This window comes from Anser anser (assembly GCF_964211835.1).
Source record: "Anser anser genome assembly, chromosome: 2".
NCBI classification, from domain to species: domain Eukaryota; kingdom Metazoa; phylum Chordata; class Aves; order Anseriformes; family Anatidae; genus Anser; species Anser anser.
In genome coordinates, this window is record NC_139721.1 from 30,213,926 (window position 1) to 30,241,866 (window position 27,941).

General features: G+C 43.7%; 1 protein-coding gene across 3 annotated transcripts in view; it reads left to right on the top strand.

Moving 5' to 3' along the window:
- Window positions 1-419: 419 nt before the first annotated feature.
- Window positions 420-27,941, top strand: part of ZNF704 (zinc finger protein 704) — a 102,907-nt gene continuing 75,385 nt past the window's right edge. For 2 of the 3 annotated variants that reach the window (XR_014579213.1, XM_083822994.1), the window contains exons 1-2: window positions 684-1,096; window positions 18,102-18,349. Coding sequence is in view for 2 of the 3 variants with exons in the window: in XM_083822994.1 (XP_083679120.1) it covers window positions 827-1,096; window positions 18,102-18,349 (518 nt within the window). In the remaining variant the exon portion in view is untranslated. Of the gene's footprint in view, window positions 562-683; window positions 1,097-18,101; window positions 18,350-27,941 lie in introns of those variants that run through there. The other variant, XM_083822995.1, reaches the window with a different exon arrangement.

The window sequence follows — 27,941 nt, forward strand, 5'->3', positions numbered from 1 at the left end:
AGAAAGGGTTAAGAAAAACATGTAAGAAGCCTAAGGGTGACTAAATTAATGTTAGGAGGTTTTAATAAACTGTATGGAAAGCTATAGGAAATGTAAATGGTGGTGGGGGAAACTAAAAGCTCTTGGTTTTGAAACAAATTAATAGAATTTTAAGAACTTTCAGAAAGGTAGTTTAAAGACTGAAGTGCAGAAGTACTGTCATTTAAAGGTAAGTAGAGGTGATTTTGCTGGCCATCCCGGTTGGTTTCTCCTCAGCGAGCTTTTCATCTTACAGAAGAAAAACAAAAAAAAAAAAAAAGGAAAAAAAAAGCCTGTTTTTTTTTTCTTTTCCCCCCAAAGTTGCATTTTTTCCCTTCCCGCTGTTTTTGCAACAACCGCGGCAATCCCCCCCCCCGCCCAGGCCCGACCCCCCCGGGGAGGCGCGGCGGGGAGGCCTCCTCCGGCGGGCCCGGCCCCGGCCTCTCGGAGCCCCGGCGGCCGCTGGAGGGGGGCGGCGGTGCCGGTGCCGCACCCCTCGGCCTCGGCCTCGCCCTCGCCGCGGCCGGGCCCGGCGCGGAGCAGGTGGGCGGCGGCGCTCGGCCCGGGCTGGGCGGCGGGGAGGCCGGAGCAGGGAGGGAGGGCGGCGGGAGCAGGTGGGCGAGCGGCGGGGCGGCCGCGCTCCGGCACCGCCACCGGCACCGGGCCCCCCCCATGGCCGCGGCGCGCCCGCCGCCCCCAGCCGCCGCCGCCCCCCGGTGAGCGCCGCCACCGCCGCCGCCGCCCCTCGGGCTCGGCGCTGCCGCGGAGCGGGGCCGTGCCGGGCCGGGCCGGGCCGGGCGGAGGCAGCATGCAGGCGCGGCGCCTGGCCAAGCGCTCCAGCATGGGCAGCCGGCGGCTGAGCTCCTGCGGGCCGGCGGACGGGGCCCGGCCCCCCAAGCCCGAGAGCGGCTGGAGGCCGGCCCGGCGGGAGGGCTCGGCCGCGGCCGTGGAGGAGGAGGACGAGGACGAGGACGCGGTGGTGGTGGTGGAGGTGGACGAGGAAGAGGAGGACGAGGAAGGCGGCGGCGCTTTGGGGAGCCCCCCCCGCGGCAAGGGCCCGCTCCGGGCCGGCCCCAAGGTGCGTCCCGGGCGGCGGCGGGGCCCTGGGGCGGGCCGGGCCGGGTGGCCCCGGGCTGCGGCGGGAGCGGCTCGGCACGGCCCGGCCCCTGCCCGGCGCGGGGAGCCCGAGCTCAACAAGTCCCGGACAAAGCGGCCGGCAGCGGGAGGGCGGCGCCGGGCCGGCTCCGGAGCGGGCGGCGGGGCCCGGGGGGGTCCCAGCCCCGGGGGGTCCCAGGCCGAGCGGGTCCGGCCCCGCAGCGGGTGCCGGGGTCCTGCGGTGCTCAGGTGGCACCGCGCTGCCCTGCGGGTTTCTGTCGGCGGTGCTCTCGTGGGGTGACCCACGCCGCTGTGTGGGCGTTCACGTGGTGGTTGAGCGGCGAGTGAGGAGAATAAACACGCCTGAGAGTTTAAGTGGTGTCCCTCTGGATCTGTTGGTTGTGTTGTTTGTTTGTTTAAAACCCGCGTGGCGGCTCTTGCTGAACAGGAGATGAGGAGCAGTGCCACATTACCTTCGGAGCCTGCCCTGTGTCCGCAGGGAGAAAGAAAACCAGAGAGGGAAGGCGGCAGCAACACGAGCTCTCCCCGTGTTGCTTCGGCAAGTTCGATGCGGCAGTGCCAAGGCAAGCCCAGCCCAGTTCGGCCACCAGGCTCTCCGTGCCGCTGCCCGGTGTGCTCGGCTGCCAGACACGCTGTCTGACGCGTGGTCATGGTCCGGGTGGCCGGGCCATGCTGCCACAGCACCCGATGGCACCAGGCACTTGGGTGCTGGGCGTTAGCAGAGGTTTGGATGGAGGCAGCCCCTGCAGTGGGGGCAAAGGGCCTCTGGTCAGCCTGGCAGGCCGAAACAGTGGTCGTACGACCTGGTGGCAGCCTGCACGAGGGCTGCCTGGGGCTGCCATTCTCTTCATCGGCCTCAGCACACCATCAGTGTAGGTCTGTTACAGTGTACAAGTGGAGGTGGCTGTTATTTCTTCTACCTAAGGCTGTGTGTGGATATGAGAACATCACACCTGCAGGTGGTTTCACCCCTGGAAAGTAAATCTGCCTCATAGATGAGGTCACAGGAGCAGCGTGTGTTATATCTAATAAGCCCTCAAGTCCTCCGCAGCACTGTGGTTCAGTAAGTAGGTGCAGGTATTTACTGCATCTGCAAGGGTATTTCTAACTGTCGTGACCTGCTCCGTTTCAGCGCTTACACTTTTAAGTACTATAAACTTGGAAAAATATTGAAATTTAATAATTTAAAGAAATTAAACTGTTTGCTTTTTGTACATCTCTTTAGGGATTGATGGTGTAGGAGTGCAGAAAGCTCAATCTAAGGGTTCTTTCAGGCAGGTTTAAAGGAAGAGATTAAGTAGGAAAAGCAGGCGCGAAATGAATGCAGGGGACTGACCGCAGAACTGCGAGAGGATAATAGGCCTGGCACGGTGTGCCCGCGGTGAGTCAAACTGGATTCCAGGCAGACGGAGAGCTGGCATGGGGTCAGGAGCATTTCCACCCCCAGGAGCTAAGTGAGCTGGATGGGGATCCGCTGTGGAGGTGGGACAGGGATTGTCACGGTGTCCAGTACCCTCCAGAACAGGAGACATCCCAAAGAAGTTTAGAATTTAATCAGAGTCAAAAGCAAGATCGTTTGGGTGCTGTTCTTGCAGTATGCTCTTCTCAGATAATGCAATTAGATAGAGGCATGCAAAGTTTGCATGTGTGGCATAGGTACAAACGACACATGGTTGTACACCTGACTTCTGCTCCCCTTGGTGGAGTGGCATTTTGAGTCTAGAGATATCACTGGCTCTTCACAAAGTCACCTCTGTGGAGTGCCTGTGATAGGTAGATGAATGTGTCAAAGAGTCTGCAAAGGAATTGGTATTTTTTGAAGGAGCCTGAGAATTTGGTCCGGGAGTCAAAATGAACAGCAGCCACGCCACCAGGTGTCACAGCTGTGTTTTCTCCAGTGGAAGGAAGTCCCCTGTGTGGTTGCACCATGGCGGTCAGTTCCTGACCACCACTCTCAAGTGTGGAGAGAGGAAGAAGTACTTTCCAAAGACAAATATCTCTTCTATGGTTTTGAAGGTCTTGGAAAGAGAGAATAAATATGAGGGAGGGAGGGAGGGAGGGAGAGGGAGAGATTGCTTCCTTTTGCTGCTGTGGCCACACCGTTATGCGAGAGGTGGAGGCTGGACGCTGAAGAGCACTCGTTTTTTCCCCTCTCCCTTTCCCCTGCTGTTCTGACCTGATGCTGCACGTAGCTGGTGAGTAGTGCAAGGACAGCTGGGGAAACCTTTGGTGCCTGTAAAGCCTTGCTCAGAGCTACTGGTATTTCTGTTATTGCCAGATGTGCTCGTTCATATGTACTGGAAAAACAAGTAACGCTGAGGCGCTGGTCGTACTGACTCCTTTTGCGTGTGAAACTCTCCTGGTGCAGCCCACAGTTTCTGCTTTGGCTGCATCTAGATTTATAGCCATTTGAAATTAGACGAGAAAGAAAAGTAGCGTAATCCCCAATGCTTGGTCTTGTAGCAGGGATTAATTTGCAGTCCTGTTTATTTCATCTTTTGTATGGAGTTCCTCTGAATCCCAGCGGAATGCTTCCTGCTGATACTCCCGCTGCATTAAAATCTGCGAAATCAATACGTGTGCGTGGGGAGGGTGTTTTATTTTGTACACACATGTCAGTTTCACAAGTTTTTGTTTTTCCAAGCTTGAGTTGGAAAAGTGGTGGTCTGATATCCTTCGGTAAGCAGCCCCCCCTCCGCTGTGCTCTGCATGCTTCTGGGATGCCACGTGCTGTGTAGAGACCCCAGAGCAGTGTGCCTGGCTTGGTTCGGGCACCATGAACAGCCGCACCTGTGCTCTGCTGAGCCTGCTTCACGCTGTGGAAACTGCTCTTTTTGGCGATACGAGAGGAAGTGGTGGATGGGGTCTGTCAGCCCCCAGCCAGCCCCGCTGCAAGCCTCAGCGCTGCAACCAGCAGAGCGCTGGGACTGAGGATTTGGGCTGGTAACAAACACGGGCTTGTGATGACTTGCCGTCGTGTCACCGTATTTTCTCTGCTGTTAAAATGGTAAAGGGCTTAGTGGCTTCTGCTTAGCCCACCAGAGCTGCTGCTTCATCTCCAGCCCATGTTCTGAGCCCAGGCTCAAACTATGGAAACGGGGCATTTTGAACCCAGCCTGCCGTGGGGCTGCTCCTGCTCCTCCAGCAGTGTTTCCATGGGCTGTACCCTTTGCCTTGCCATAAGCACCCGCAAAATTATTCATTCTAGGCGTTGGGCTTGTGTGTGAGTACTTTTGTACTTCAGGAGGATGAATTTCCTTCAGATGTAGTTGTTTCCCCAAACACTCAGCTCCCAGAATGTGACCCTACAGGCGTATGAAAACCCATGCTGGAAAACCAAGATTTCACTTCTTGCACACTGAGGTGCCCTCAGTTTGTCCCACCTTGTGAAATGGAAATTGCAGCAAGAGCAACATACAGAGCACAGACAAGGCGCTGTTAAAGGGTCTAAGTGCGGGTGGCAGCTGTTGGTAGCAAACTAGATTAATCCAGTAAAAAGTACACTTTTGGTCATGCTTTTTTGTTCTTCTTGATAGAGACGTACATGCAATACATGGAACGTAGAAGAATCTTCAGACTTTGTCTGGAAGCAATTAGTTGCCTCTAATTTTGTTGCTTTGTTTCGCTTGGTTGACTTCTTAGCTCCTTTTCTCTGCGTTCTTTCTAAAGCCAGGTATTAATTCGTTGTCATCCTTTAAATCAAATTTCAGATTTACTATTGGAATGGATTGTAGTCTCACCTCAGGCAAAACAAACTTGATTTTTTTATGATTAGTAAAGTGCTATTTAATTTAGCTTTCATATGTCCTTACAAATATATTTGAACTGGCAGTTTGCAAAATGCAAAGTTCAGCAAATACCAGATTTGCTTCGTGGTGGAGAGTTAGCAAGAACACTTTAGGAACTTGCATGCTAAGGGTAAACCGAAAAGTTCTCTCTCAGACTTGTAATGATAATAGCTGTGAGTATTTTTAGAAGTGTCTCTATAACGTAGACCTCGTGTTGTGGTCTGGGAGCAGGACCCTGTTACGCTGGGCTGTGTGCGGACCCACAGCAAGCATCGTCCTGCTCTACCTGCTCCTGTGAAGCTGAAGTGTAACACTAGGGAGAGCAAATGGATGCTGATAGACAATGGCAGCCCAGTAAGTTAAGACAATATACAGTTATTCACATCAGCAGCTTAGCCATGGTTTTGCAAGAAAGTAAACATCATTTTTATCTTTCCGACTGCGTTCAGTTATTGACCTCGAGTGGAAACCTGGCGAGTGAAGTTGGTCTGGAAACTGCCCAAGTAAACTTGGGATTTTTTTTCTTCCTTATTAAAAATTGTAAAAAAAGTTTGTGCATAGTATGGCTTAGTGGAGGCGGAGATGGGGGTGGTGAGATTGTAAGATTTTTTTTTTTCCTGAATCTCCCATAATAAAGAATGAATGGGAGTAATTTGCTGGCGATTTTTGATGCGGTTTATTTTCTGGTTGTTTGTTGGACACGGACCAAGGATAACTACTCTGGCCTTAAAAGGAGCTGTATTAGAAAACTGCAATTATGTGAGACTAAGGAGGTGTAGCGGAGCTGCTAGCAGTTTTGCTCCCTGCTTGCTGGACTGGTTTCACGCCGGCTGAGCTCGGCTCAGAGCGATCTGGTACGTGGTCTGTACCAGAGGGTAGGTGTGTGCTGCTCTGTCCTTTTGCCTCTGAAAGCTCCACACTGGAAAAGTGATTTTCACGGTCCAGCCATCGATCCGTGTGATGCACCCTGCGAGAAGCACGGAGGCAGAGACCACCCGTGCCGTTCCCATCCCCACGCTGCCCAGCCTTGCTCCTGACCCCAGGCTACCGAGAAGCCCGATGGTCCCGTGGCTCGCCTGTGGACCCTCCTCTGTGTGCTCCCCACTGTTCGAGCAGGAACTCTGTCCCCCCGAGAGCACTGCAGAGATCTGAAGGGACCGGGACAATAAACCCGTGTCCCAAACCATGCCACCTGGCCGTATCAAAGTGGGGTTTTGCTGCTCGGGCAGTCGACAGCATGCTGGTCCTGGCTGGTGTCCACTCTGTAAATACTGCTGCGGATTGAGCAATGATGGGTTTATTTATTTTTTCTCAGAGTAAGAGTGCCCATTGGCTTTCCCATCATTACCCTCGAGTATATGTAATACTTTCAAGTGATTTATTGAAGAATTTATTCCTAAAAATAGCGAGCAGCTTGGCCATTCCTATTGCTCGAGGTCAGCCAAAAGAGTACAGAAGGATGGTAGGCGAAGAGAGAAACTGTAATTAGTGTTTTTGTTTATTTGTAAAAAGCGAACAGGAAGTACAAAGTGAACAAAAAGTGGGCATTAACTTGTGGGGTGCTCACCTTAGGTGTCGTGGGGCAGTGCTGGCGATGTGGGAGCCCCGTGCCACCCGCCCCAACCAGCAGCCTGCGAGCCGCTCACTTTCACCGCTCTGGAGACTCGCCAGACTTCCCAATCTGAAATGAGGGCCGTGGTGACATTCGCCTCATTGTATTAAGAAGTACATGTGTGGGTGGTATTTGTTGTTTGACAACAAAACTAATGAAGACAGGAAACTGAACAGCTTCTGTTGCTTGAACTTTGGAAAAAAAATACAGATCTTTTTATTATTGATTTCACAAAAGATAAAGAGTCGAACTTCCGTAAAATCCTGACCCAGCTGAAATTGATGAAAAAATGCCTTCAGTTTAAGCAGATTTGGCTTTTCAGCCCAATTACCTAATCACAGGTGTGCATTCACTGGTCTAAAAGCCTTTCTGCAGCAGTCTTACTCATTGCTTCAGACTACAGGAGGCAGCTACCATCACTGGACACAGAACCAGGGAAGGTAAAACGCCTCGGTGATTAGATACCGAAGTGAGAAATTACATAGCTCATCATTTTACCGTCTTGAACGTGTTTTTTAATGCAGTGGGAAAAGGTTACTTGAACTTTAGATAGACATTGCAATTACGACGAGCGGTTTCAAGATTGGATGGTTACTTAGAAAATTTTCCGCTTCAGCAGAAGTGGCTAATGCCTCCGTCATTCTGACATAGAGAACAATTTGTGTGATAACTCTATATAAGTTAGACTTTGTGAATTTGGTGACATAAATGTTTGGGCCAACGTGATCTTTTGTACATCTGTGCCTATGCCTTTGAAATGGCCAGAAGAACTGTCTTTGAATTGAAATTTTTTGACCCCATATTTCTTAACAAGTCTCTTTTTCATGTAATTGTGACTGATGTAAGTACTGTATGAGGCAAAAAATCTGAAACAACTTTTTTACTGCTGTAAAACACTTCTAAAGAGAGCGCCGTGGTGCTGATCCTGTTGCTCGTACGGTCTGGGTGAGTGGTGGTTCCTCAGCTGCTGTTGGTTCACAGGGCTGTGGGAGGTGGCGCAGAGCTGTATGGAAAAAGCAGGAAAGGTATTAAGGTGAAATCGTGCTTGCCAAGGGTTTAGAGCGATCTTTTGCTTCAAAATTCATGGCCAGTGGTTTTGTAGGCAGGTGTTCTTCCTTTGCCAGGGCAGGAGGAGAGTGGCTTGTTCTGCAGGCCTTCCTCTTCCCCCTGCTCCCTCGGTGGGAGCAGCAGCGCTTGGGCCCTGCTGCCCAAAAAGCCAGGTAAAACCAGGTGCTGCTTGAGGAGCTGTGGCGAGCTGATAGGTTTCATCAGCATGACAAGGGGTAAAGCGTCCCCTTCCCATCTTTCCTTCGTTCCTTCCTCCCAGCGATGCACTGGTGGCCTTGGCGCGTGCTTTGGTGGGCTGCCATAACTCACCGAAACAGAGGGAAACGAGTGCAGCGAAGAGCCTGTAGGCTTCTAGTGGAGACAGTGGATCAGGCAACGGCTTGCCAAGCATCTTGATGTTGTGAGGGAAGAGGTGGGACATCACAGATAGGGCATGAGGGAGGAAAAGGAAAGAGAGAGAAGGGAGCGAGCCTTCTCCCTTTGAGGACGGCACCCACCTGACTGGGCGGGCTACGTGCAGGACTTGGGGCTTGGTTGTTCTTCAGGCTCTTGGTGAAGGCTCTTCTTGCATGAGACATGTTGCGCCCATCTGGTTTGCCAGGGGCTGGTTTCTAGAGTGGCTGAGGAAGCGAGGGTCACTTTTTGCCTCTGCGTGTTTCTACTAGTGCTGTTCCCTTGCTTCCAGGGATAATGAGATGAAACTCTGTGATACCACTTCTCTGTGTAGTCAGGCCCAAAAATAAACTCCTCTGTTGGCGCCTCTCCCACTCAGCAGGAAAACTGGCAATGTTTTTGTCTGGAGCCAAACATAGCTTTGGGAGAACCTGTAAACTGGTGGCAGTGCTCCTTATGTGTTAGTCTGCACTGGAGGACCAGGCTTTCTGTTTCCCGGCTATAGCTGAGCTAGAGGAGACAAGAGCATGTGCATAGTACTGGTGTTGTAGTATCTCCTCCAGGCTCTAAGCTCCAGGGATCAGCACTGACCCTTGAAGCTTTTGTCCAGTGTCTGTTTCATTCAGAAATTGGATACACCTGAAATCCCATCTTAAATAATCATAATAATTAAGAAAAAAAGCCCCCTTTTTTTCCCCGAAGATGCTTAGGCAAATGGATTAAATTTTCACGCCCTTTTAAGGGATCTGCAGGCTCCAGTCTCTCATCTTGGCTGGCTGCTTCCAAACTGAGGCAGTCGCTTCTAACCTTAGAAGATTTACACCTCTCTGTACCTTATTTGCAAGTGATCTTGCAAACGAGGCTAATCTGTCCTCTCACTCACACTCACTCTCCACCTCAGTCCATGCAGAGAGGAGCTTTCAGATGCAGATGAACCAGGCCGGTGTTCCTTACTGAGGAGCCAGTGAGGCAGCCTTCCCAAAATCTTTCTGCTAAGCGTGGAAGGTTCCTCACTGCCTCTCAGATGCTCTGATTTTGGGAGCTCTGCTTGCTTAATCCTGAACGAGGTTATCGAAGAAGCGATGGTATTTCTCCATCCTGTTTTGAACCACTTTCTTACTTGTCCCAAACCACTGGAAAATGGAAAGAGAAGCAGAGCTTCTCATACACCTTCAGCAGTGGTCTTGAAAGAGTTGAAATCAAGGAGATAAAACATTAATGTAGATTCCTTAATTGAGATATTTTATTTACGCATGTAATATGGCAAATACAGGCCGGATGGATATTTCTGTCCTTACAGAGTCCATACCCAAGGCTCTATTAAACTACTTAGATCTAAAGCTGTTGCATCCAACTTCTTAATGTAGACAGAACCAAAATCAGGGTCAGCAAAGACACCAGACACTTCTCTGTTAGCTTCTAAGACCCTCTTTACATCTGCTACAGTAGAAAAAAATCATCGTTTCAGGGGAAAGTGATGTTCACAGGAAAAATAGCTTTCACGGAATGTTCACAGATGTTCACAGAAAATACCTTGTTGTGAGGTTTCAAACCTTCAGCCATTGCAATAGGAACGCCTGATTTGATGGCACTCAGTAATTACAGCTTGCCATTACAGCTAGCCCCGTAACAGAAATGAGAGAGAAAAAACTTGCAGTTTCATGAATTTGTCTGCTGCCGTGTTAACACACTCATTTTTAGCTCCCGTTTTTTCAAGCTTTCCCAAGGATGGACGGACAAACCCAGTGTACCCTACTCTTCCGTCCTTCCCTGCTCCGTGACCAGCCCGGTGGCACGTTGTCAGCCCCTCTCCCGTCCGGTGTCCGGAGGCAGAAAGCACGTAGTGTCTCGCAGGGACCTCCGACTCGCAGAGCCAGGCACGTATGCCACCTCAGGGAAACGTGATAATTGGCTTAGTTAATTTTAAACTCGCCATTTGGGAAACCAATAATTGGGAAAGCAATTATGGCTTCCCATTCTGGGCCAACCAAGCCCTTTTTAATTTGCGTCCGGTGGAAACCCGAGCGTTTGACGGTGAGCGGGCTTAGCAAAGCTTAACGTGCAGTAACAGGATTGCTGAGTGAAAAATGAACCTGTTTGGCAGATACAGTCCTCTGCTTTCCTTCTGCGTAAGGCTTTCCAAAGCAGCTTCTTAATTTTTAGGTGTCTAGAGGCAAAGTGCTTCTCCTTGTTTTGTTTAAGAAAAGGAAGGTGGAGCTCAAGGGCCTCTGCTGAGATCCTGCCAAGGACTTCTATGTGTGGTGGTTATCTTCCAGAGAGGTTCAGGCTGGAAAGAGCCTTGGTGCAACTGACCCTAGTAATCCACATATGTTTGTAGAATATCCAAAATACCGAGCACTGAGGGGGTTTTTGTTTGTTTGTTTGTTTCAGATTTAAACATTGCAACCAAATTGTGAAGATGCGCGCATTCGATAGTTGGTATTAATATTTGGTGATTGTTACTAATTGGTGTCTGACTATCTTAGAAGAGATGTCGTGTGTACTTTTCTGTAAGAAATTTATGGCTGCATTTAGAATGGAAGAGGAAACTGCCAAACCTCTTTCATGATTTTGTCCCTTTGTTCCTGTGATAGAGGCACAAAAGGCTGTAATGTCTCTGAGTTATTTGTTTTTAGATTTGAAAATGATGTATGGGAAGGGCCGTGGATTGGTGGTTGTTCAAGACCAGGTTGGATGATGCCCTGAGCAACCTGATCTAGTGGGTGGTGTCCCTGCCTGTGGCAGAGGGGTTGGAACCGGGTGATCCTTGAGGTCCCTTCCAACCCAGGCCATTCTACGATTCCATCTGCCCCTGTAATCTTATTAACATATCTCTATCCAATTTTAATACTGCTTATGTGAGTTATTGCTGAATTTCAGATGTCACAAATTAGTGGTTGTTCTGTATGGGACATGGTACGTACCTGGATGAGTGTTGGATTTTGAATGTGGGTATGCACTTGTAAGCATGTGGGTATGTGCTTGTAAGGGTCTACACTTCTTGCAGATAAGTTAAATTTAGCCAGATAATGTCATGTCAGCACTTAGAGTGAAGGGATAGAAACTTCTTGCTGACTCCAGTTCTTGCTGCCAGCGCCATATTGTATATCCATACAACATAAATGTTTAGATTCACGTTTTACTATTTAGAAAATACATTCTCTGGACACTTTGTATATTCAGTCAAATGATGAAGATACAGACTTCATCCTACCCAGGTTGAAAACGAATACTATGGTCACACTGATGTATTGGAGAGAACACGTACAGTGACCTTAAAATGCATTATCTTAGGTATTGTTAGAGAGAAACAGTTTACAAATGCCTAGAGTGATTAGATTGACAAGGTTTATGTGTAATGAGCAATAGCTGGTGAAGCAAGTAATTAAATGCAAAGTATACTCCAAAATGTAATAACACATTGAAATTCAAGGCTGAATTATTTCCAAGCATCATTACAAGAAACTGTCTTATCTCTTTGTATTCCTGTATGAATAGAGATTTCTGGTGAAATAGAAATTCAGTTTGTACAGTGTGTTCTTTCCTTCCGGTGAGAAGGCAGTTTGGGGATGACAGAAATGAGATCCTGCTTACAGAAAGAACACTGCTAAAGGAACTCCAACTGCAAATAATGCATGAAATAGTAAGAATAAACCAAAGCCTTTGTCCTTCTGGGGATTTAATTTAAATATTTTTTACTTGTATGATGTTATCTTGGTAATAAGTTCAGTGTTTCTCATTGCTGCTTATTCTGTTTTGCTGTGAACTCTACTTCTGATCTCTTTCTTTTACAGAAAAATGGATAGGCTTATCACTGTCCCTAGAACATAGCCGGCTGTTCAGGCTGTGCCTGAAAATAGGCTTGAAAAAAAACAAGAAATGATCTCTTACTTTGGCTGAATGTATATCATGTTGAATATATTCATTTCATTATTATTATTATGTATGCATTAGCACTTTCTATTAGTATTGCTAGGCTGGAATACATTGATTACTCCTTCCTCTCTGCCCTTGAACTGCATATTTGTTCAGTGGTAGATCAAAAATGGTAAACCCTTGTTTAAAAAAAAAAAAACAAACAGAAAAACCCCAGTGACTTGTGGTTTCTTGCCAGATGGAAGTTGGCAGTCCCTAACACATATCATCTTTGCATTTATTTCAGAAAGTAGAAGAGGTGGTCACAAAGTCAGAATGGAAAAATGACCTGTGAAATACGACAGAGTTGTGCGGCAGGTGGGATGGTACTAAGCCATCTTGTGGCTATTAGTGTTTTTACCAGTAATCACAAGGTGGGGGGGGAGGGTTGATGAAATTAGACCAACTAATTGCATAATAAATCAGACAGCAATCCAAAACTTATCGTGAACTGTGCCTTCTTTAACAGCTATATAGTGTTGATATTGTACATAAGCCAAGTGCTCACAATTAAATTAAAATATTTATCTGTCAACCATGGAAATTTATCCAGAATGGGAGCAGTGTGACTGTTGGTGTGTGTTTTGTTTTGTTTTGTTTTAAATGAAATCCTTCCTAACCTGGAAAGCAGCCGGGGTGTTTTATTAGGGATCTTGGTTTTGGAATGAGGTGACACTGGGGCGGAATCCAATTATGGTGACCTCTAGTTGAAATACTGGAAGTATGACTTTCTGGGTTGAGGGAGAAAAGGAAGTCTGTATAAAAATGGAAGCGTGGCAATGGCATCAGGAATATTAAGATAAGGTATTGGCGGGTTTTTTTGGTTGTTTGGTTTTTTTTTTTGTTTTTTTTTTTTGGCGTTAGTTTCCCAAAGCATATTCCCACTGGCATTTTTTATAGGGAGTTTTGGATTCGGTCAACTTTTATTTACTCTCCACCCTCATAAAATATATTTTTTAATGTTTTTAGAGCTACTTCTGTAGTAAAATGAGCTCCTTTATCTGTTTGGCAACAAAAAAGAATCCAAAAAAACCATAATGGCACAAATAGGCCATAGTAGCAAGATTATTTAATTTACCCAGGCCTCTGGGATTTGAACTGTGCAGAGAGGGGACCTGCTTGTACATCTTAGTCCTTCTAGAGTCCCAGCAGACATGTGAGGACAAATGGGAGTTAGCTGGTGAGCTTCTGTTTGCTGGGTGACTGCCTGGCAGCCCACGCGTGTGGGCATCTTCAGCTGGCATTAATCAGCACAGCTTCGCAGAGGTTGGATCATAGAATCATTAGGGTTGGAAAAGACCTCCAGGATCATCTGGTCCAACCATCACCCTACCACCAATGTCACCCACTAAACCATGTCCCTGTGCACCATGTCCAGCCTTTCCTTGAACCCCCCCAGGGACGGTGACTCCACCACCTCCCTGGGCAACCCGTCCCAGTGCCTGACTGCTCTTTCTGAGAAGAAATGTCTCCTCATTTCCAACTCAGATGAACGGTGCTCAGTGCTGGGTGGCTGTGCTCTTCTTGCGCCATCCCATCGCGTTGTGATTCCTGGCTCCTCGCTGGTGAACGAGCCCCTGAGGTGTTTGTAGAGCTGACAGCAAAGTGTGTGCCTTGTGGGGCATGGCAGCTCTTCTGATTGTTTTCCTGTTACCATGTCTTTGTAGACCATTACAAAGCCTGTTAAAAATAAGGTCTGTGCTCCTGATGAGTCCACCTGATTTGACAGGTACCGAACAAGAAAGTAGGGGGGGTTGAGAGAACATACGTAGGAGTCAGGTTTAACATTTATAGGGGCGTTTCTATACATTTGCATCACATACAGGTAAATTCTAGTATTCTTGGGAGATGAATTCTTTGCTCTGTATAGGAAAAGCAGGCACCTAAATGCCTGGTAAATGCTTGTAAACTATCTGAAATTAACTAACTTCAGTTTTTAAGCAGCAATACGGCAAAACTGAGGGAAGATGCTAAAAGCCCCGTGGGGTTGTACTTGAGGTGACATGTATAGTCTGCCAAACTGAAGTCACTCAGTTTGATTGTAAATAAAAGATGGGTCTCCTTTTTCTAGTGCTAGTCCTGGTAATCTTTTAGCTGTAATATGGAATATTAAACTACTTTAGCTAAAAATAATAACAAACCAAGAAAGCACTTTAAACTTAAAATAAAAACCTCAACCAAAATACTGTCTTGGCGACTTCGTAACAGAAACTAAAACTCTTTCCGCTTTGCGTTTAGCAAAGTTTCAGCTCAGAAACTAAAGCAAAAAAAAGCTACTTTCAGTTTTCATGGGAAGATCACCAAACTGTCTAGCTGCAGCAGCGCCTGCCTCCAGTTTGCTGGAGCGCAGCTGCCACAATCCTGATCCGCTGACCTCGGAGAGGGGGAGAATTGCAGACCGAATGAGGGGAGGAGGCTCTGTGGCCTGCTTCATGTCTCAGAAGAAGTCTGTGGAAATGTTCGCGCTGTTTGATGTTGAAAACTCAAGGGAGAAGGAGTGGGAGGGCCAGCACTTGTTGCAAAACAGCAAGAAGAGTAAAAAAGAGGGACCCAAGCACATGCGAGTGCCAGAGTGGAGCTGCAGGGAGGAGGCTACAGGTAACATTGAGCTGTCATTTCCACGCGTATCAACAGTTTCACGTGCCCAACCACTGCAGGAGGGAAGTTGTCAGAGGGAGGTGATGGTAACTGCAGATATAGACAAGGTTAGATTAAAGTTTGCAGATTGCTTCCAACTCGTGTTTTTGTACCTGAGCTTCCAAGCAACGTCAGTTGCCCGAGGGCAGGTTGCAAAGCACTTAGCTGAAAGCAAGCTGAAGGTTACTGATGTCTTGAGGGCAAAAATATGCAATGAATTACATAGAAAAGCAGTTACCCTAGCATAAAATGGCTTGTATGAGTGATAATTAGTTGTGTGTATGGAAAAACTCTGCAAGTTCTTATCAGCCATTGATACCGGAGGCAGTAAGGTGGCAAGTACTAAGGTATGATGACAAGAAAAGCCAAACCATTAGCAAACACCGTAATCATGTGGTTTAACAACTGCTTTGCAGCTAAGGAGAGAGAAGTGCAAAGTATCAGAAGTAAGCTGGAATAAGTTGATGTAACCGTGTTAGCGTACAGCTGTCAGTGAGGCTGTATCTGCTTGCGCTAGACCTTCCAAGTTTCTGCTGAAATGTGATGTGGCTTTACAGAACCACCAAAAGCCTTGAAATGCTTAAAAAGCTATGAGGGATCCATGGAAAAAATGTTTCTGGTAAGATATATCAGAATAGTTAACTTATCTGCAAAGATCCATTAGAAATTGACAATGATATCTCAGAACTGTGAATAATTGCGAAGCAGAACTTGAGGGCAGAGAAGTCCCGATGGTTAATCAATGGATTTACCAAAAAGTGAGGAACTTGATCAGTCAAATTACTAGTGGCACTTGATGCTCCCACATCTGCGTCTGCTTATGTATTTGGTTGGATTTCTGTAAAAAGGTCAGGTACCATGTAGGCAGGTATCTCAAGTGGAAGTGTTTCTTGTAGACCTGGATGAATTAAAGACAAAAACCTGTCTGCAGGGAAGGAGAGAGTTACCGGACAGTGGCTACCGAGTTAAAGTCTCGTCTTTGTGTCATCACCACCTGTTTTTAAAGCAGAAAATATTCTTTATCTGAAATCACTGTCAAGGGGATGTTTAAAAAGATGTTAATCATTTTTTTTCAAGTAGCTGTTGAAAACAGAATAAGCAATAGTTTTGGTCTTCTGCCATTTCTGGTCATCTAACCAGTGGACCTGAACTGTTTGGCAGCAACAGTTCGGAACCTGCAACCTTCGGAATATTTGCCTGTGTGGTTTTTGTCATTTTTTCACTTTCACATGCTTGGATAGGTCTGGGTATTTATTTCAGCATATTGACATTTGAAAAACAAACCATTATTTGAATATATTTGAACTGCATATGAATACTTTATATATATATATATATATATGAATAGACAATCTGGTATCACAGCACAGGTATTCTGCTTTTTGCTTTAGACTTTATTTGTCCAACCGTTAAATTAGTCTGAGTCTGCAAGTCTGCAACCTTTTGTGATCACTAGGTCTGTAAAGTAAACTTACAAATGTGTGACAGTATATTGCTGACAACGAATAAAATGTAATAGTTCCGTATGTTGAAAAAAAAAATCCTTTAATGAAATCATGAATTTATTGGGTAAAAAAAGTCCTGATGAGTAGTGCGTTCAGTCTGGAATTGGAGGGTAGGTAAGAGGGGAGTCTGCCTGTGCTAGGGATTCACAGTGGGATTCACGTTTTTATGAATACCTTCATTTGGCTTTGTCTGATGTCTAGGGGCCGGATAGTGGAAGCTGGGTGTTCTCAGATATATTTTTTTCTTTAGTGCTTCACTTTTTCTAAGTTAACTTTGATGCAAATGGAAGGCACCTCAGCATCTGTTAAAGTCCTCAGAAAAGGACTTGTTTTAAATCTAAGTTTTCTGAAAATAATCATTAAATCATAATTAAATTTATATTGTTTATATCTTCGCTTAATTTTGTGTGATCACATGCTGACTGTTTTGTCTTCCAGGCAAATTTTCTTGGTAATGTGTCATCTGTTTGTGTGTGAAGAAGTGTAAAATGACTAATTCTTTCTACTATTTACATTCATAAAGCAACAATTCCAGCTTTGTTCTTGAAGCAACTGCCAAAAGCCCTTCCATGGAAACATGAGAATGAGAGACATTAAATCATCAGTCCTAAGTATTTACGTGTTAATGGTGACATACGCTTTGCATAACAAAACAAAATTACCTTGACAAGATTGTCTTTCCTATGAACTTACAATAGCTTGCACCATTTTTATATCTGCTAAGGTCTGAAAGTTATAAATAGATTTGTGGGGAGAAGAATATATTCTTATTTATGTATAGATGTCAATATTTGTTACATCTGCAGTATTTTTGTTGAACACAATGAAAAGAAGAAGGAGTAAGGTGGCAGAGTTTACACAGGAAAGGATTTCTGCTTATTCGTGCTGTTGGTATCTGATGGTAGCACATTCTGGATTTCTCCACTGTAAAGCTCAGCAATAGTTTACAGGTGTCTAAAAATCCAGTTTGTGGGTCCGAGGAGATGTCTGGGTTTCTCTGGGGCAGTTCATGTGCTGTGGAAACGCGTCTGTTCAAGCCAGGCATTTCTGCTGGCTGTCCTGCCGGGGGCTGTTGGCCTTTGGGGCCTGCCCTGGGGCTTCCAGCAAGTAGGTGGTTGACGCTCCTGATAGTAAAAGCACAGACACCTAGAAATAATACATGATCAGGTACTTCTGGTTAGCCCTGTCTTGTCCACATGTGCTCATATGGGTGTGAGGATGTTAGCAGGCTGAAGGTGTTCACCCAGCATGGAGCAATGGGCTGTAAGGGTCCGCAGGACGGCCTTCCCCTGTGGAGCTGAGGAGCATGGCTGGCTGGGGAGCGGTGTTTCAGGGGAAATTGTACATCCCAGACTTTGGTTTACGTGCTGGCAAGAAAGAATGACTTGATTAAGAAATCCGTTTTGCTTATGTGAAGCAGCTGCAGGAGCCGAGGCCACTCCTTTGTGTGTCCATGCCCCTTGGTGGCGGAGCTGGCTGGCTCCTCATGGAGGTCCTGCCGGCATCGCCTGCTGCTCTGTGCTGCCCAGCAGATGACTTGGGTCGTGACAACTTACCTCTCTGCTCATGGAGAAATCCTCATTTACAAAAATAGCTGTTAAAAGAATCCCGTACGTGGCTGTCGGAAGCTTCTTCATTGCTTGGTTGCCTTTTAGAAAGCCATCTGTATAAATCCTGTCGTCTTTACTAGGATTTTAAGAGGAGGGTGGCAAGGATTTCTTCTGGATAGATACACAACACAAATGAACATACAGTAAATATAAGTTGTACGTACTGTGGATTACATTATTTAAATTCATTTAAATTCTGTTTAGCATTAAGAGGTAACTGATTGCTTTACAAAACGGCCAAGTACTGCTTATTTTCTTGGACTGTCTTCAACACTGTTGAGAAATTAACAGCAGTTTCAGAATTTATGAAGGACAAAGAAATGGTATTCTATGATTCAGAGAGCTAATTAGAAGTAAATGCCTGTGGGTATTGGGCTTTTCGCCCCCTACTTTTTAGGAGAATTAGAGGAAAATTTAATAATTGCTTTTAATTTTGCAGGCAGCCAGCATCAAGCGTGAAATGACCTTCCCTGCATTTCAACAGGAGGATGTGAAAAGTGACATCAGTCAAAAACTGCCAGACCAACAGTTTCTCCTGTTCACCACAAAGGAGGAAGATTTAAAAACAGCAGAGACCAAAAAACTGAGCAGAGTTCATGAGTATGAAAAGGAAAACACTCGTTCTGTTTGTCTTCTTGAACAGAAGCGCAAGGTTGTTTCTTCAAATATTGATGTGCCTCCAGCAAGGTAGGGAAAGTTGGGTTTTGTTTAATTTTTTTTTTTCCTACTGGGATATTGAAGGCAAGTTTGACAAGTGGTACTACGAACTATTAAGGCTAGTAGTATTCATGTACAAGTAGTCCAAAGTTGATCACAACTCCTCTCCTTGAAAGATGTGGCGGAAGTTTTACAGTAGTAGTGGGAGCTGAGACTGTCTGCAATGTAGGACTTTGTATTGCTTTTGCAATGGTTTTGCTTTTATCATGTGCTGCAACTGAAGTACCCCCAGAAGTGGACATGCCTTAACAGGAGGAGGTTGTTGACCCAGCTTCAGCAGCGCCTGATAAGTAATCTTCTAAATGAGACTTAGAATCAGCTTATGGCAATGTTATTTTATTTTTTCATACCTACAGCCACCTTATACTCATGGGAATGTGCAGTGCCTTATTCGGGATAGTGAGGATGTAGTATGTTATTTTCTGTTACATTCTTCTATAGGGGTAGAGCTGGGTCATGATGCGGTCTGTGAAATGAATTAATAGAAAAAAGTGGCATAGAGAAATTGAATTTGTACAAAATAGGGATTGGGGGATTTTGGTGTTGCTTTTTAATTTCTTATTCCTTAAGGAACTATTGTAAATGCACATATTTTTTTGTGACTTCAGCACTATCATCTGGGCAGTTATACTTTTAATTATAAGCTATTTATAGGGAAATATTTTGAGGAAAAAAAATATTTGTTCTTTAAGACATGATGTATATCACAGCAAGAAATTCAAGGTTTATTTATGTATTTTTATTTCGTTCTGACATTTAAGTAGAGTAATAGTAAGAGAAGGGGAAACTGAGAATTGCATACTAGCTAGTGATTTAAAGAGAAGGGGCTAGAAAATAGCCTAGAACCATGAACTTTGGGGGAAGGGGTTCTCTGTTTTCAGAGAGAAGGGGAATGATTCCTCTAGACAAGTGCTGAAAATGAGTGTAAAGGAAACATCCAGTAAAGCTACAGATTCTCATGTAACAGTGGTGAAAAACTGACAACAAATTGGGTGTTCTGTCTTGCAAGATGACAAATGCACGGGAGACTTTTTTGTTGTTTGTGATTACATGTTGGCATCAGTCTATCTGCAAAGATACATATTTTTTTAACCTGCCTGGAAAATTCACTTGCACAAAATGTTCAGAGAAATTTCTTCCATGTTTATTTTCTATGATGTCACTTAAAAATTTAGTAGTCAAACTGTATGTTTTGTTGTTTTTTTGGTTTGTTTGCTTTCTAAAAGCCAACATAAAGCATCTGGTTTTGCCATGTCATCCAGAACAGGATCATCATTTTTCTCTGGCTCTCATAGATGACAGTTGTGAAAACCACAAAGTTCACAAGCATTTTGATAGGATTTTTTTTTTTCCAACAAATATCTAGTAAAAAGCTATACATTTTAAAGTTAAAAATTTTACGATATTTACTTCACCTGTAATCAGCCTTGTAATGGCTGACTGCCCTTTTCATTCATGCCTACGTGTCTCAATATAAATCGGATCATCAGAAAATTCGGGCTGGGAGGGGACTGCAGGAAGTCACCTGGTCCAACTTCCTTCTCAGAGTATATGTTAGCATTTCCATTTTACAATTCAAGAAATGAAGGTACAGGCTTTAAGAGCCTTTTTGTTTAACTTCATGCAGATAATCCAGAGCAGTCAAGTCATCCTTCTTCTGAGCAATGGACGTTTCTTCCCCAACAGGGTGGAAAAGAGAATGAATAAATGTCTTTAATACCTCATTAGAACTAATTATGCCACTAGTTTTGAACATAGGGTAATAAGATGATAAGAAATGTGTTCATTTGCAAAGGTGTCTTATGAATTTTTCTTGTATTTTGTTGTGAACAGATAAGTGGTTTTATGTACCTATGAGAAATTTTTTGCACGTTTTCCGACACGCAGGTCAAGGTGCCATATTAGCAGATTTAGAAAAGGAAATAGAAAACAAACCTAGAGTCTAAACTCAAGAGTGTGATAAATGTCTTGGTCGCTTGTGCCATGATTTGGAAGACAAATTTAATTCTCCCTTAGAATTGGAGGTGACTTGTTGGCCCGTCTGTCTAACATCAACAGGAAGAGCTCTAAAAACCTTTGCTTGGGGAACTTATGAAATATTTGTTGTTGTAATGAAGGGAATACCAAGTCTCTCTTCCTCTTCAACACAGTTTGAAAAGCCGTATTCTCTGGAATATAGAGGCGTGCAAGGGCAGGCATTTGAATTCTCCTGCCTCTTTCTAAGCCCCTTCCAGTCTTCTCTTTAGGACTGCGCTGATGCAACTGCTCATTCCCCCAGGTCAATTCCTCCTCCTTTCGCCCCCTGGCAGGGTTGGCTGGACATCTTGTGTTAATCAGGTGATGTTTACAAACCTGTGGGAGAATTAGAGATGAATCACAGAATGGCCGAGGTTGGAAGAGACCTCTGAAGATCATCTAGTCCAACTCCATGTGATCTTCAGTTTTCATTTGCTCTTTGGAACAAACTCAGCTGGTGTTTTGAAGTAGAAAAATGCCATGGAAATGAAGTTTGATGTTTGTTTTAAAACCTTGATTGAGCTGAGGAGGTTATCTACTTCAAATGCCAAAGTAAAGGGTAAAGTTAAGTTTTACTCCAGTGATTTTGAGACAGAAGTTTATCATACTGCAGAATCCTCATTAACAGGAGTGTATGAATGTTCTGGAAAAGGGTCTGCAGAAGAGCTAGTAACATGTATAAATATCCTTCATTTTGACCACTAAATGAAACAAAGTCCATCCCATCTCATCTGTTCTTAAGGATACCAATGAATATGAATGAAAATCCTCGTGAACCACTGTATCCACAATCGCCAACAGCTCAGAAAATATTGGCATAATAAATATTGCTTCTCAGACATTCAGCTGCACTGGTGCTGCAGTGCTTTAATTATTGCTTACAGACTCCAACATTTTAAGGATGTGAAAATATTTTATCGCACTCCCTGGCATCTCAGGTGCTTCAAACTAAGGTGTGCTGAAATTAGTGTAGATGGAAGTGTAGAGAAGGGATGGTCTGGTGGCTGTGTCGTGTGTGTGTGGGAAAACAGGAATCCAATGGAAAACGTGGACACTAGAATTCTGTTTTTCAATGAAATCTGCAGAGAAGGGATAGATCTGTAGTAATTAACAGCCCAGCAGTTATGTACTTTCCTGGAGGGTGGAAGGTGTGGGTTTAGGTTTTTCTGTTGCATTTGGAAGGATGTCATGGATGTGTCGGGGAGGGGGGGTGTCATAACCATAGCATTCCTGGCATGGTTGGGGTGCTTCGGAGGTCTTTAAAGGCCTAGCATTGGGATGAATGTAGCAGATCTGGCGTCTGTATTTTGTTACATACCAGAGAATTTTAATACTGAAATGCAAATCGTTTTTTTAAGTTTAGTGTTTACGCTTTTTATTTCATCTTGCATTATAACTGTAGAACTTGCAGTCTCTCTCAATAGTATGTGCTGTATTGGAAGTGTCTGCTGAATTCAAATAGGAGATTGGGAGGTTTTTTTCTTGGAAAAAAAAGTTGGTTTTTTTTATGTTTGGGAATGCAAAAATGAAATATGAGATAAACAGCATTAAGTCTTTCCCTTTTCAGATCTCTTTATTTACTCGTTTTGAACAAAAATTAAACAAGTTATATAGCTTTCCTACTTCTGAAACTCAGATGAGTGCAAATGAAACTGTTCAGCTTGAGTAAATGATTTGTTTAATATAAGGAAATTTGAATTCCTTGCTTTTCCTTTCCAAGTTTAAATTTAATCAGTAGTTTTAGTGTCTACAGGGCTGGAGTCTTGGAGAAAGCAGTCTGAAAACTCAACTATAAACTGCAATTATCTCTGAGAATTGAGATTTTATCTACACAGTAGAGGAAAATATGCTTTAGGTTGGCTTACTGTTCAAACGTCAGTGATCAAACACAGAACATATCCCTAGGATCTCAGTAGTGAAAGGTCATTTACTAAAAAGAGAGTGGTGTCACGGAGGGAATAATAGCGTTGCATTGTAGGCAGAAGCAAGCACAGGTCTGCTGGTGTTTTGGGCAGCTCCATCTGCAGAGGTCAGATGCAATCAAAGATGATGTCCCCAGTAGGCTGAGGTGTACAAGTTAACAGAGTCTTTTCACTCATTTTTATTTTCATCAGTTACTTACCACGATCCACACTTACTCCCAAAGCACGTCGGCAAGGAAGATGAGAAAGAGCCTGGGCTGCTGATAGCGCAGTTGTGAGCACGGGAGTCATGGCGTTGGGAGCAAGCTCGTGCCTCGCAGGGATGGACAGCAAGGGATGAAGTTTCCTTTTTTTGAGTAAAATGTAAGGCTAAATGTCTGGAAATGGTGATGGGGCTAAAACTCCTTTTTAGACAGATGTGTTTAGAACAGCTATATCTGGAAAGTCTTCGCAACCTTTATGTATTACTTAGAAAGGCTGTCTTTTCTGGTGTCGCAGAAAGGAGTAACTTGAAACATCCAGAAGGATTAGAGAATCAAAGGAGAAAGTGGGCAGGCATCACTCCTATCCCTCTGCTGGGTGGGAGTGTTTTAGTAATTTCATTTTTGTTAACCTTCTGCTAGAAAATCTGAAAATATTGTGAAGTTTGTATTACCTCCTTACCATATCATTTACCCTTTCCCCAGTCCTCCTGTACTGTATGTCCAACAAAAAAAAAAAAAAAGAAGGAAACCAAAACTTTCCAAACGTCCAACTTTTCTATGTTGTTCACTGTCTTAAAGGAAAAGCCAAAGCTAAACCTCATCTGCTCAAGTGCTTCCTATAGTGAGGAAATAGGTATTGAGCAGTAGAAGCCTCTAGTTCCTGTGCCTTCTGGTTCACTGTTACTGAGCAGTGTCATTTAGGATGACAATAATTTCCTGGATTTTCCCAACTCTTTCTTTTTTAAAAACAGTTGCTCTTATTACAGAATTAATTTTTATTCGTGTGCCTATACTTTATTGCTAATTAGTTTGCAATTTAATGGAAAAATGTGTGATATAATCGAAATAATGTAAATGAAGTGTCTCTAGGAATTCTTTCCCCCATTGCCTCTCTATGCACTTGTACAATAGCCACAGAAAACTGGGGCAAAAGAAATTGTAGCCATGTTTTCTGACCATCGTTATAAGGAAACAGCACAGGCAGCGCTGCGTTTTCATCCCTGAATGGTTTTCTTGCCTGGTGTCTCAGGAAATGTAGCTCTGGGCAGTCTTCTGGTTAGGGAGCTTGTTGTTCCTCTGCGAGGCCTGCTGGGTGGGACTGATTATGCACCACGCATTTCAGTGGGAACATTTGCATGTTTTCCTCGCCAAAACTCTCCAGGAGCCTGACTCTGCCATCAGAAGCAGTGTCTGCTTAGCTGTGATACCCTCACGGGGAGGACTTCACAGTGTGCTTGCAGAAGGAAGGAAGAACCCAACGATGACGCTGTGCTGTTCCGTTTACCCAGAGATGTTGTTTATTCAGATGCCGTCCTCTGTGGTTCTTCTCACTCTGTTGTAGAAAACCTTCAGCTTCTCCATGGGAGAGCAGCGTTTTTACATGCCACATAATTTCGGCAGAATGGAATGATCAGGCAACATCAGAGGGAGTCAGAGAATCATTAAGCTTGGAAAAGGCCTCCAGGGTCATCTGATCCAACTGTCCCCCTCCCACCAACGTTGCCCACTAAACCATGTCCCTAAGTACCACATCCAGCCTTTCCTTAAACACCCCCAGGGTGCTGATGCTTTTCGGTCAAACGGATGAAAACAGAAAGCCAAGAACCCAGGCTGTATTTCAGATTTATTGCAAGCTTCTGAAGCTATTGCTAGCTTTCCTTCCAGCTCAAAATACCATTGAGATATATCACAAGTGTTTTGTGCTTTTTTTAACCACCCTATAGATTGAGTGTAGTAATTTTTTTGTCTTCTATGCATCCATGATGGTTGGAAACTTTGAAAACCATTGTTTTTTCATGTAATGAAAATTACTCCCAGAGTAATTCCCGTATTTCAGGGCTTCTGTAAAAATGCTGGTATTTGGCAATACCATGTGTTTAAAATCAGCTTCTCCAAATAACCGCACCAGCTAATTATTGAAGTATTATATTGTTGCTTTGTTTTGCTAGACTTCTTTAGTTAAATTTGTGTGCAGCTTGATTGGATTTCACCCAAAAAGTCATTAGAGCTTGATTATGTTTAATATTGATGGTGAACTGCTTGTCATGGTCTGCTGCAAGAAAAATAGGCATGCCTTCTAGGATCTGACTGTTAACAGAAAACAGAAGTTTATCCAAAAAGCAGTCAGAGAATCAGTCAATGTGTTGTTCTTAATGCATTTCTGGATGCTGCTTTCTCATACTGATTTTTCTTCACTTTTTAGAAGGACTGTGTATGTATATTAAACCCTAGAGCTTTTGAAAAAGCACACAGAAGTGGTGTAGCAGAATCAGATTTGAAAAAACGTAGATTAAGTTGCAAATAAAAACTCTGCAGGTGCTTACTATAGTTACCCCAGAGCCAAACCAGAACTCCAAAAGTCACCTTGCTCATATAACTGGGGTCTTCCAGATCACTTGCCTAGTGCTTGCTGCCATGATAGTTGAACCAGCTTCTTATGATGCTGAGATGGAGAAGGGGAACGTATCCGTAGGTGTGTTTGTGACTAATTCTAAGCTGTTGGAAGCTCACCTTTCAGATGGTAGATTAAGTCTCAGCAGTGCTGGGGAGCAGAGGACACGGTCAGGACAGTCCCTTGCACAGGGTGGCTGAACGTGGTCAGCTACAAATAACGTAGACAGGCTGGGGTTTCACAGCTGCATGTGCTCCAGGTGTGTGACTAGAGCAATTCATCTTTTCATCACCACTCTTAGATTTGTGGGCTAACCTATCCAGCAGGATTTTGTCAGCGTGGTATTCTTGCTAAAGTGTGAATTTTGGATGAGATATTTTTTTTTTTTCAGTAATGCCTAGAGTAGAGGGAATATTAATGTCATGAATAAAGTAGAGTGCTTTTTCTTTTCTTCACTAATAGTTGCCTGCATTTGCTAGTGATTTTCACACAACTTGGTATAATGCCAGCTATTTGTGTTTGTGGTCTTTCAGCCTGTTTTGCTTTACTCGATTCTGTGAGAGCAGGATGGGATTTATGAGGGATTGAACCATCAAGAATGGGAATGAAGGCTGCTTCTCATGAATAAGGTGTTTTCTGCTTGGTGGGGCTTTTTGTAGCAACAGGTCATCCATCGCACAGACTTCTTAGTTGTTGCTTTGTTTCCATAATTTTTAAATTGCACCCTTTCTTCTACATTTTTTTCCTTTCTAATTTTTATTAGGAGAGGAACTTCACACACCATTAATATGATTTTAGCCATCTGGATTTTTGGCCAATGTTATTTGCCTTTTTTTTTTTTTTTTAACTGCAGGCGTGTGATAGAATTCCCAAGGAATGAAATTCCATTGAAAAATAAACACATGATGATTTGATTGTGCAATTAATTGTGGTAATGTTAAGTTTTCCCAGTGCCTGATGTTGAAGTCTGTATTATTTTAGGTAGTCATTGTTTCAAAAGGAAGCCTAGAAGATTTTGCATGTGTCTGTATATGTATATATAAACAACATGTGTATATGTACACATAACAATAATTTTTCCATTTCTCTAGAAAATCGTATTTTCAAAGCACCAAAGAAGATTTGTCTCCATCTATAGAAGTGTAGCCACTTTTCTTTAAAATCTTATTTTGATGGTAGCCCAGACTAAGGGCTGAATTATTTCATCTGTGTGACCAAAGTTGCCAATGGACAATGATCTCATTACCAAGCAAATTTCAATGAATTCTTCCAATGTGACACAGAGGAAAAATGTGTCCTTAATCTGCAACCAGCATTGGGTGCTGGTTCTTGAGGAGCTGTATTCAGCAGTCATTGCTGCTCTATCTGCTAGCTATCGCTGTGAATGCATGTCTTGTTCTCAGCTCTTCAGTTCCCTTAAAAAATGGAGTGTAATTTCAAAACACTTTAAACAGCAGGCAATATTCAATAAGAGTAATTTCTTTGTGGTTTGTGTTAGCTGTGGCACAAAAAAATCCCTCTTGAAATGCCATCTGTGCTGAGAAAAAAGAAAAAAGTCAATGGGTACATGGTTTTAAACTTGTCTATCTGTGAAACGTGTAAGAATGGGATACTATGTATATGGTTACACAGAAGCATGTTCATAGCCATAATTTTATTTAAATGCTATCAAGTTAAAATATTCTGGTTTATGCAGTGATCTTTGACATTGTATTGTTCAGGCCAGGAAAGACATGAAGCCTGCCTCTCTGAGAGTAGTTCTATCACCAATTGTTATTTTTAAAATATTTTTAGAATTTTCTGTTTAACTCCTTTAACTCCTCTGGCATCATCTCCATGCAAACATTCATTTTACACCTTTAAAAAAAAAAAAAAGGAGGTAGAAAGTTTGACTTTTCTATATTTAAAGTAGAATGCTTGTATTGTGTGTAACAAGAGTTTTTCAGTATTTTGTTCATATTCCTAAGATGACTATTCCATGGTGAAGCTTGTTTAACCCTGTTGGTTTCATTCTCTGCTTAATATTGGTTTGCACAGGTGAAAGGCTATTTTTAAGGTGCCTTTTATTAATTTCTGTAATAAAGATTTCCTAATCTCTACTATGAGATTTTTTTATACATCAGGTACTTGTTTTGCCTATTACTACTAAAGATTTGTGGCTAGACGAATGTGAAAGGATGCAGCACTTAATCTTAATATTGGTATTTCAACGTGATTAGGATATGTATGTAAATTAACTATAGATTTTTCTAATGGGTTAATTTTATTTGAAGCAGAACTGCATCTTTCTGTGGTTTTAGCAGACTTCAAGGGATTGATATCTATATATTTATATCTTTATAAGCTGAATATATCCAACTCTTCCCTTTTTACTCCTTAATAGTTGTGGAAAAATGTTGGAACAGAAGTGTTATAAATACACAAGATCTGCACAAATCAGCTATAATTTTCAGTAAGTTGCTAGTTTTTCCAAGAAGCGCGTCCTTTGGCCTGGTTGTAACAGCAGCGCTTGATGGCGATGCATTGCACAGAACGGGCATTGTGGGCGTTCTTGCAGGTGGTTGTTGTACTGTTAAGGAATGCTGAGTTACTCTGCAGAGCTGAGGGGATGCTCCTTGTAAGCTTACAAGAGTTAACGTTTCTGTTTGGTGTATTTTTAATACGTGCTAAATGACTAGTCCTCAGTTTTGAGACAATGACAGTAAACATTAGTTGCTGTTCTTCAAGTACACTAGTCGAGCTCATTAGGTAGGAGGGCTTGTGATTTTGTGTATCCCTTTATTTTAAGTGCTGTCATAGGAAATCCTGCTGTTGATGCAATGCCAAGTCTACCAAGTCTAACTTTGGGCATTCAGTGTTCAGTAACCAGTGAACAGAGCATCCTTTGGTAAACCAGGAGGAAGCTAGGGGTGAAACGTGAACTTGTGTTTTGACTGGTCCCAGAGAAAAGTAAATCCTGTAGCACCTTGCTGCTCCATCCATAGAGTGAAAGTAGGTGAAATGAGATATCTTGCTAAAAATATTTAATA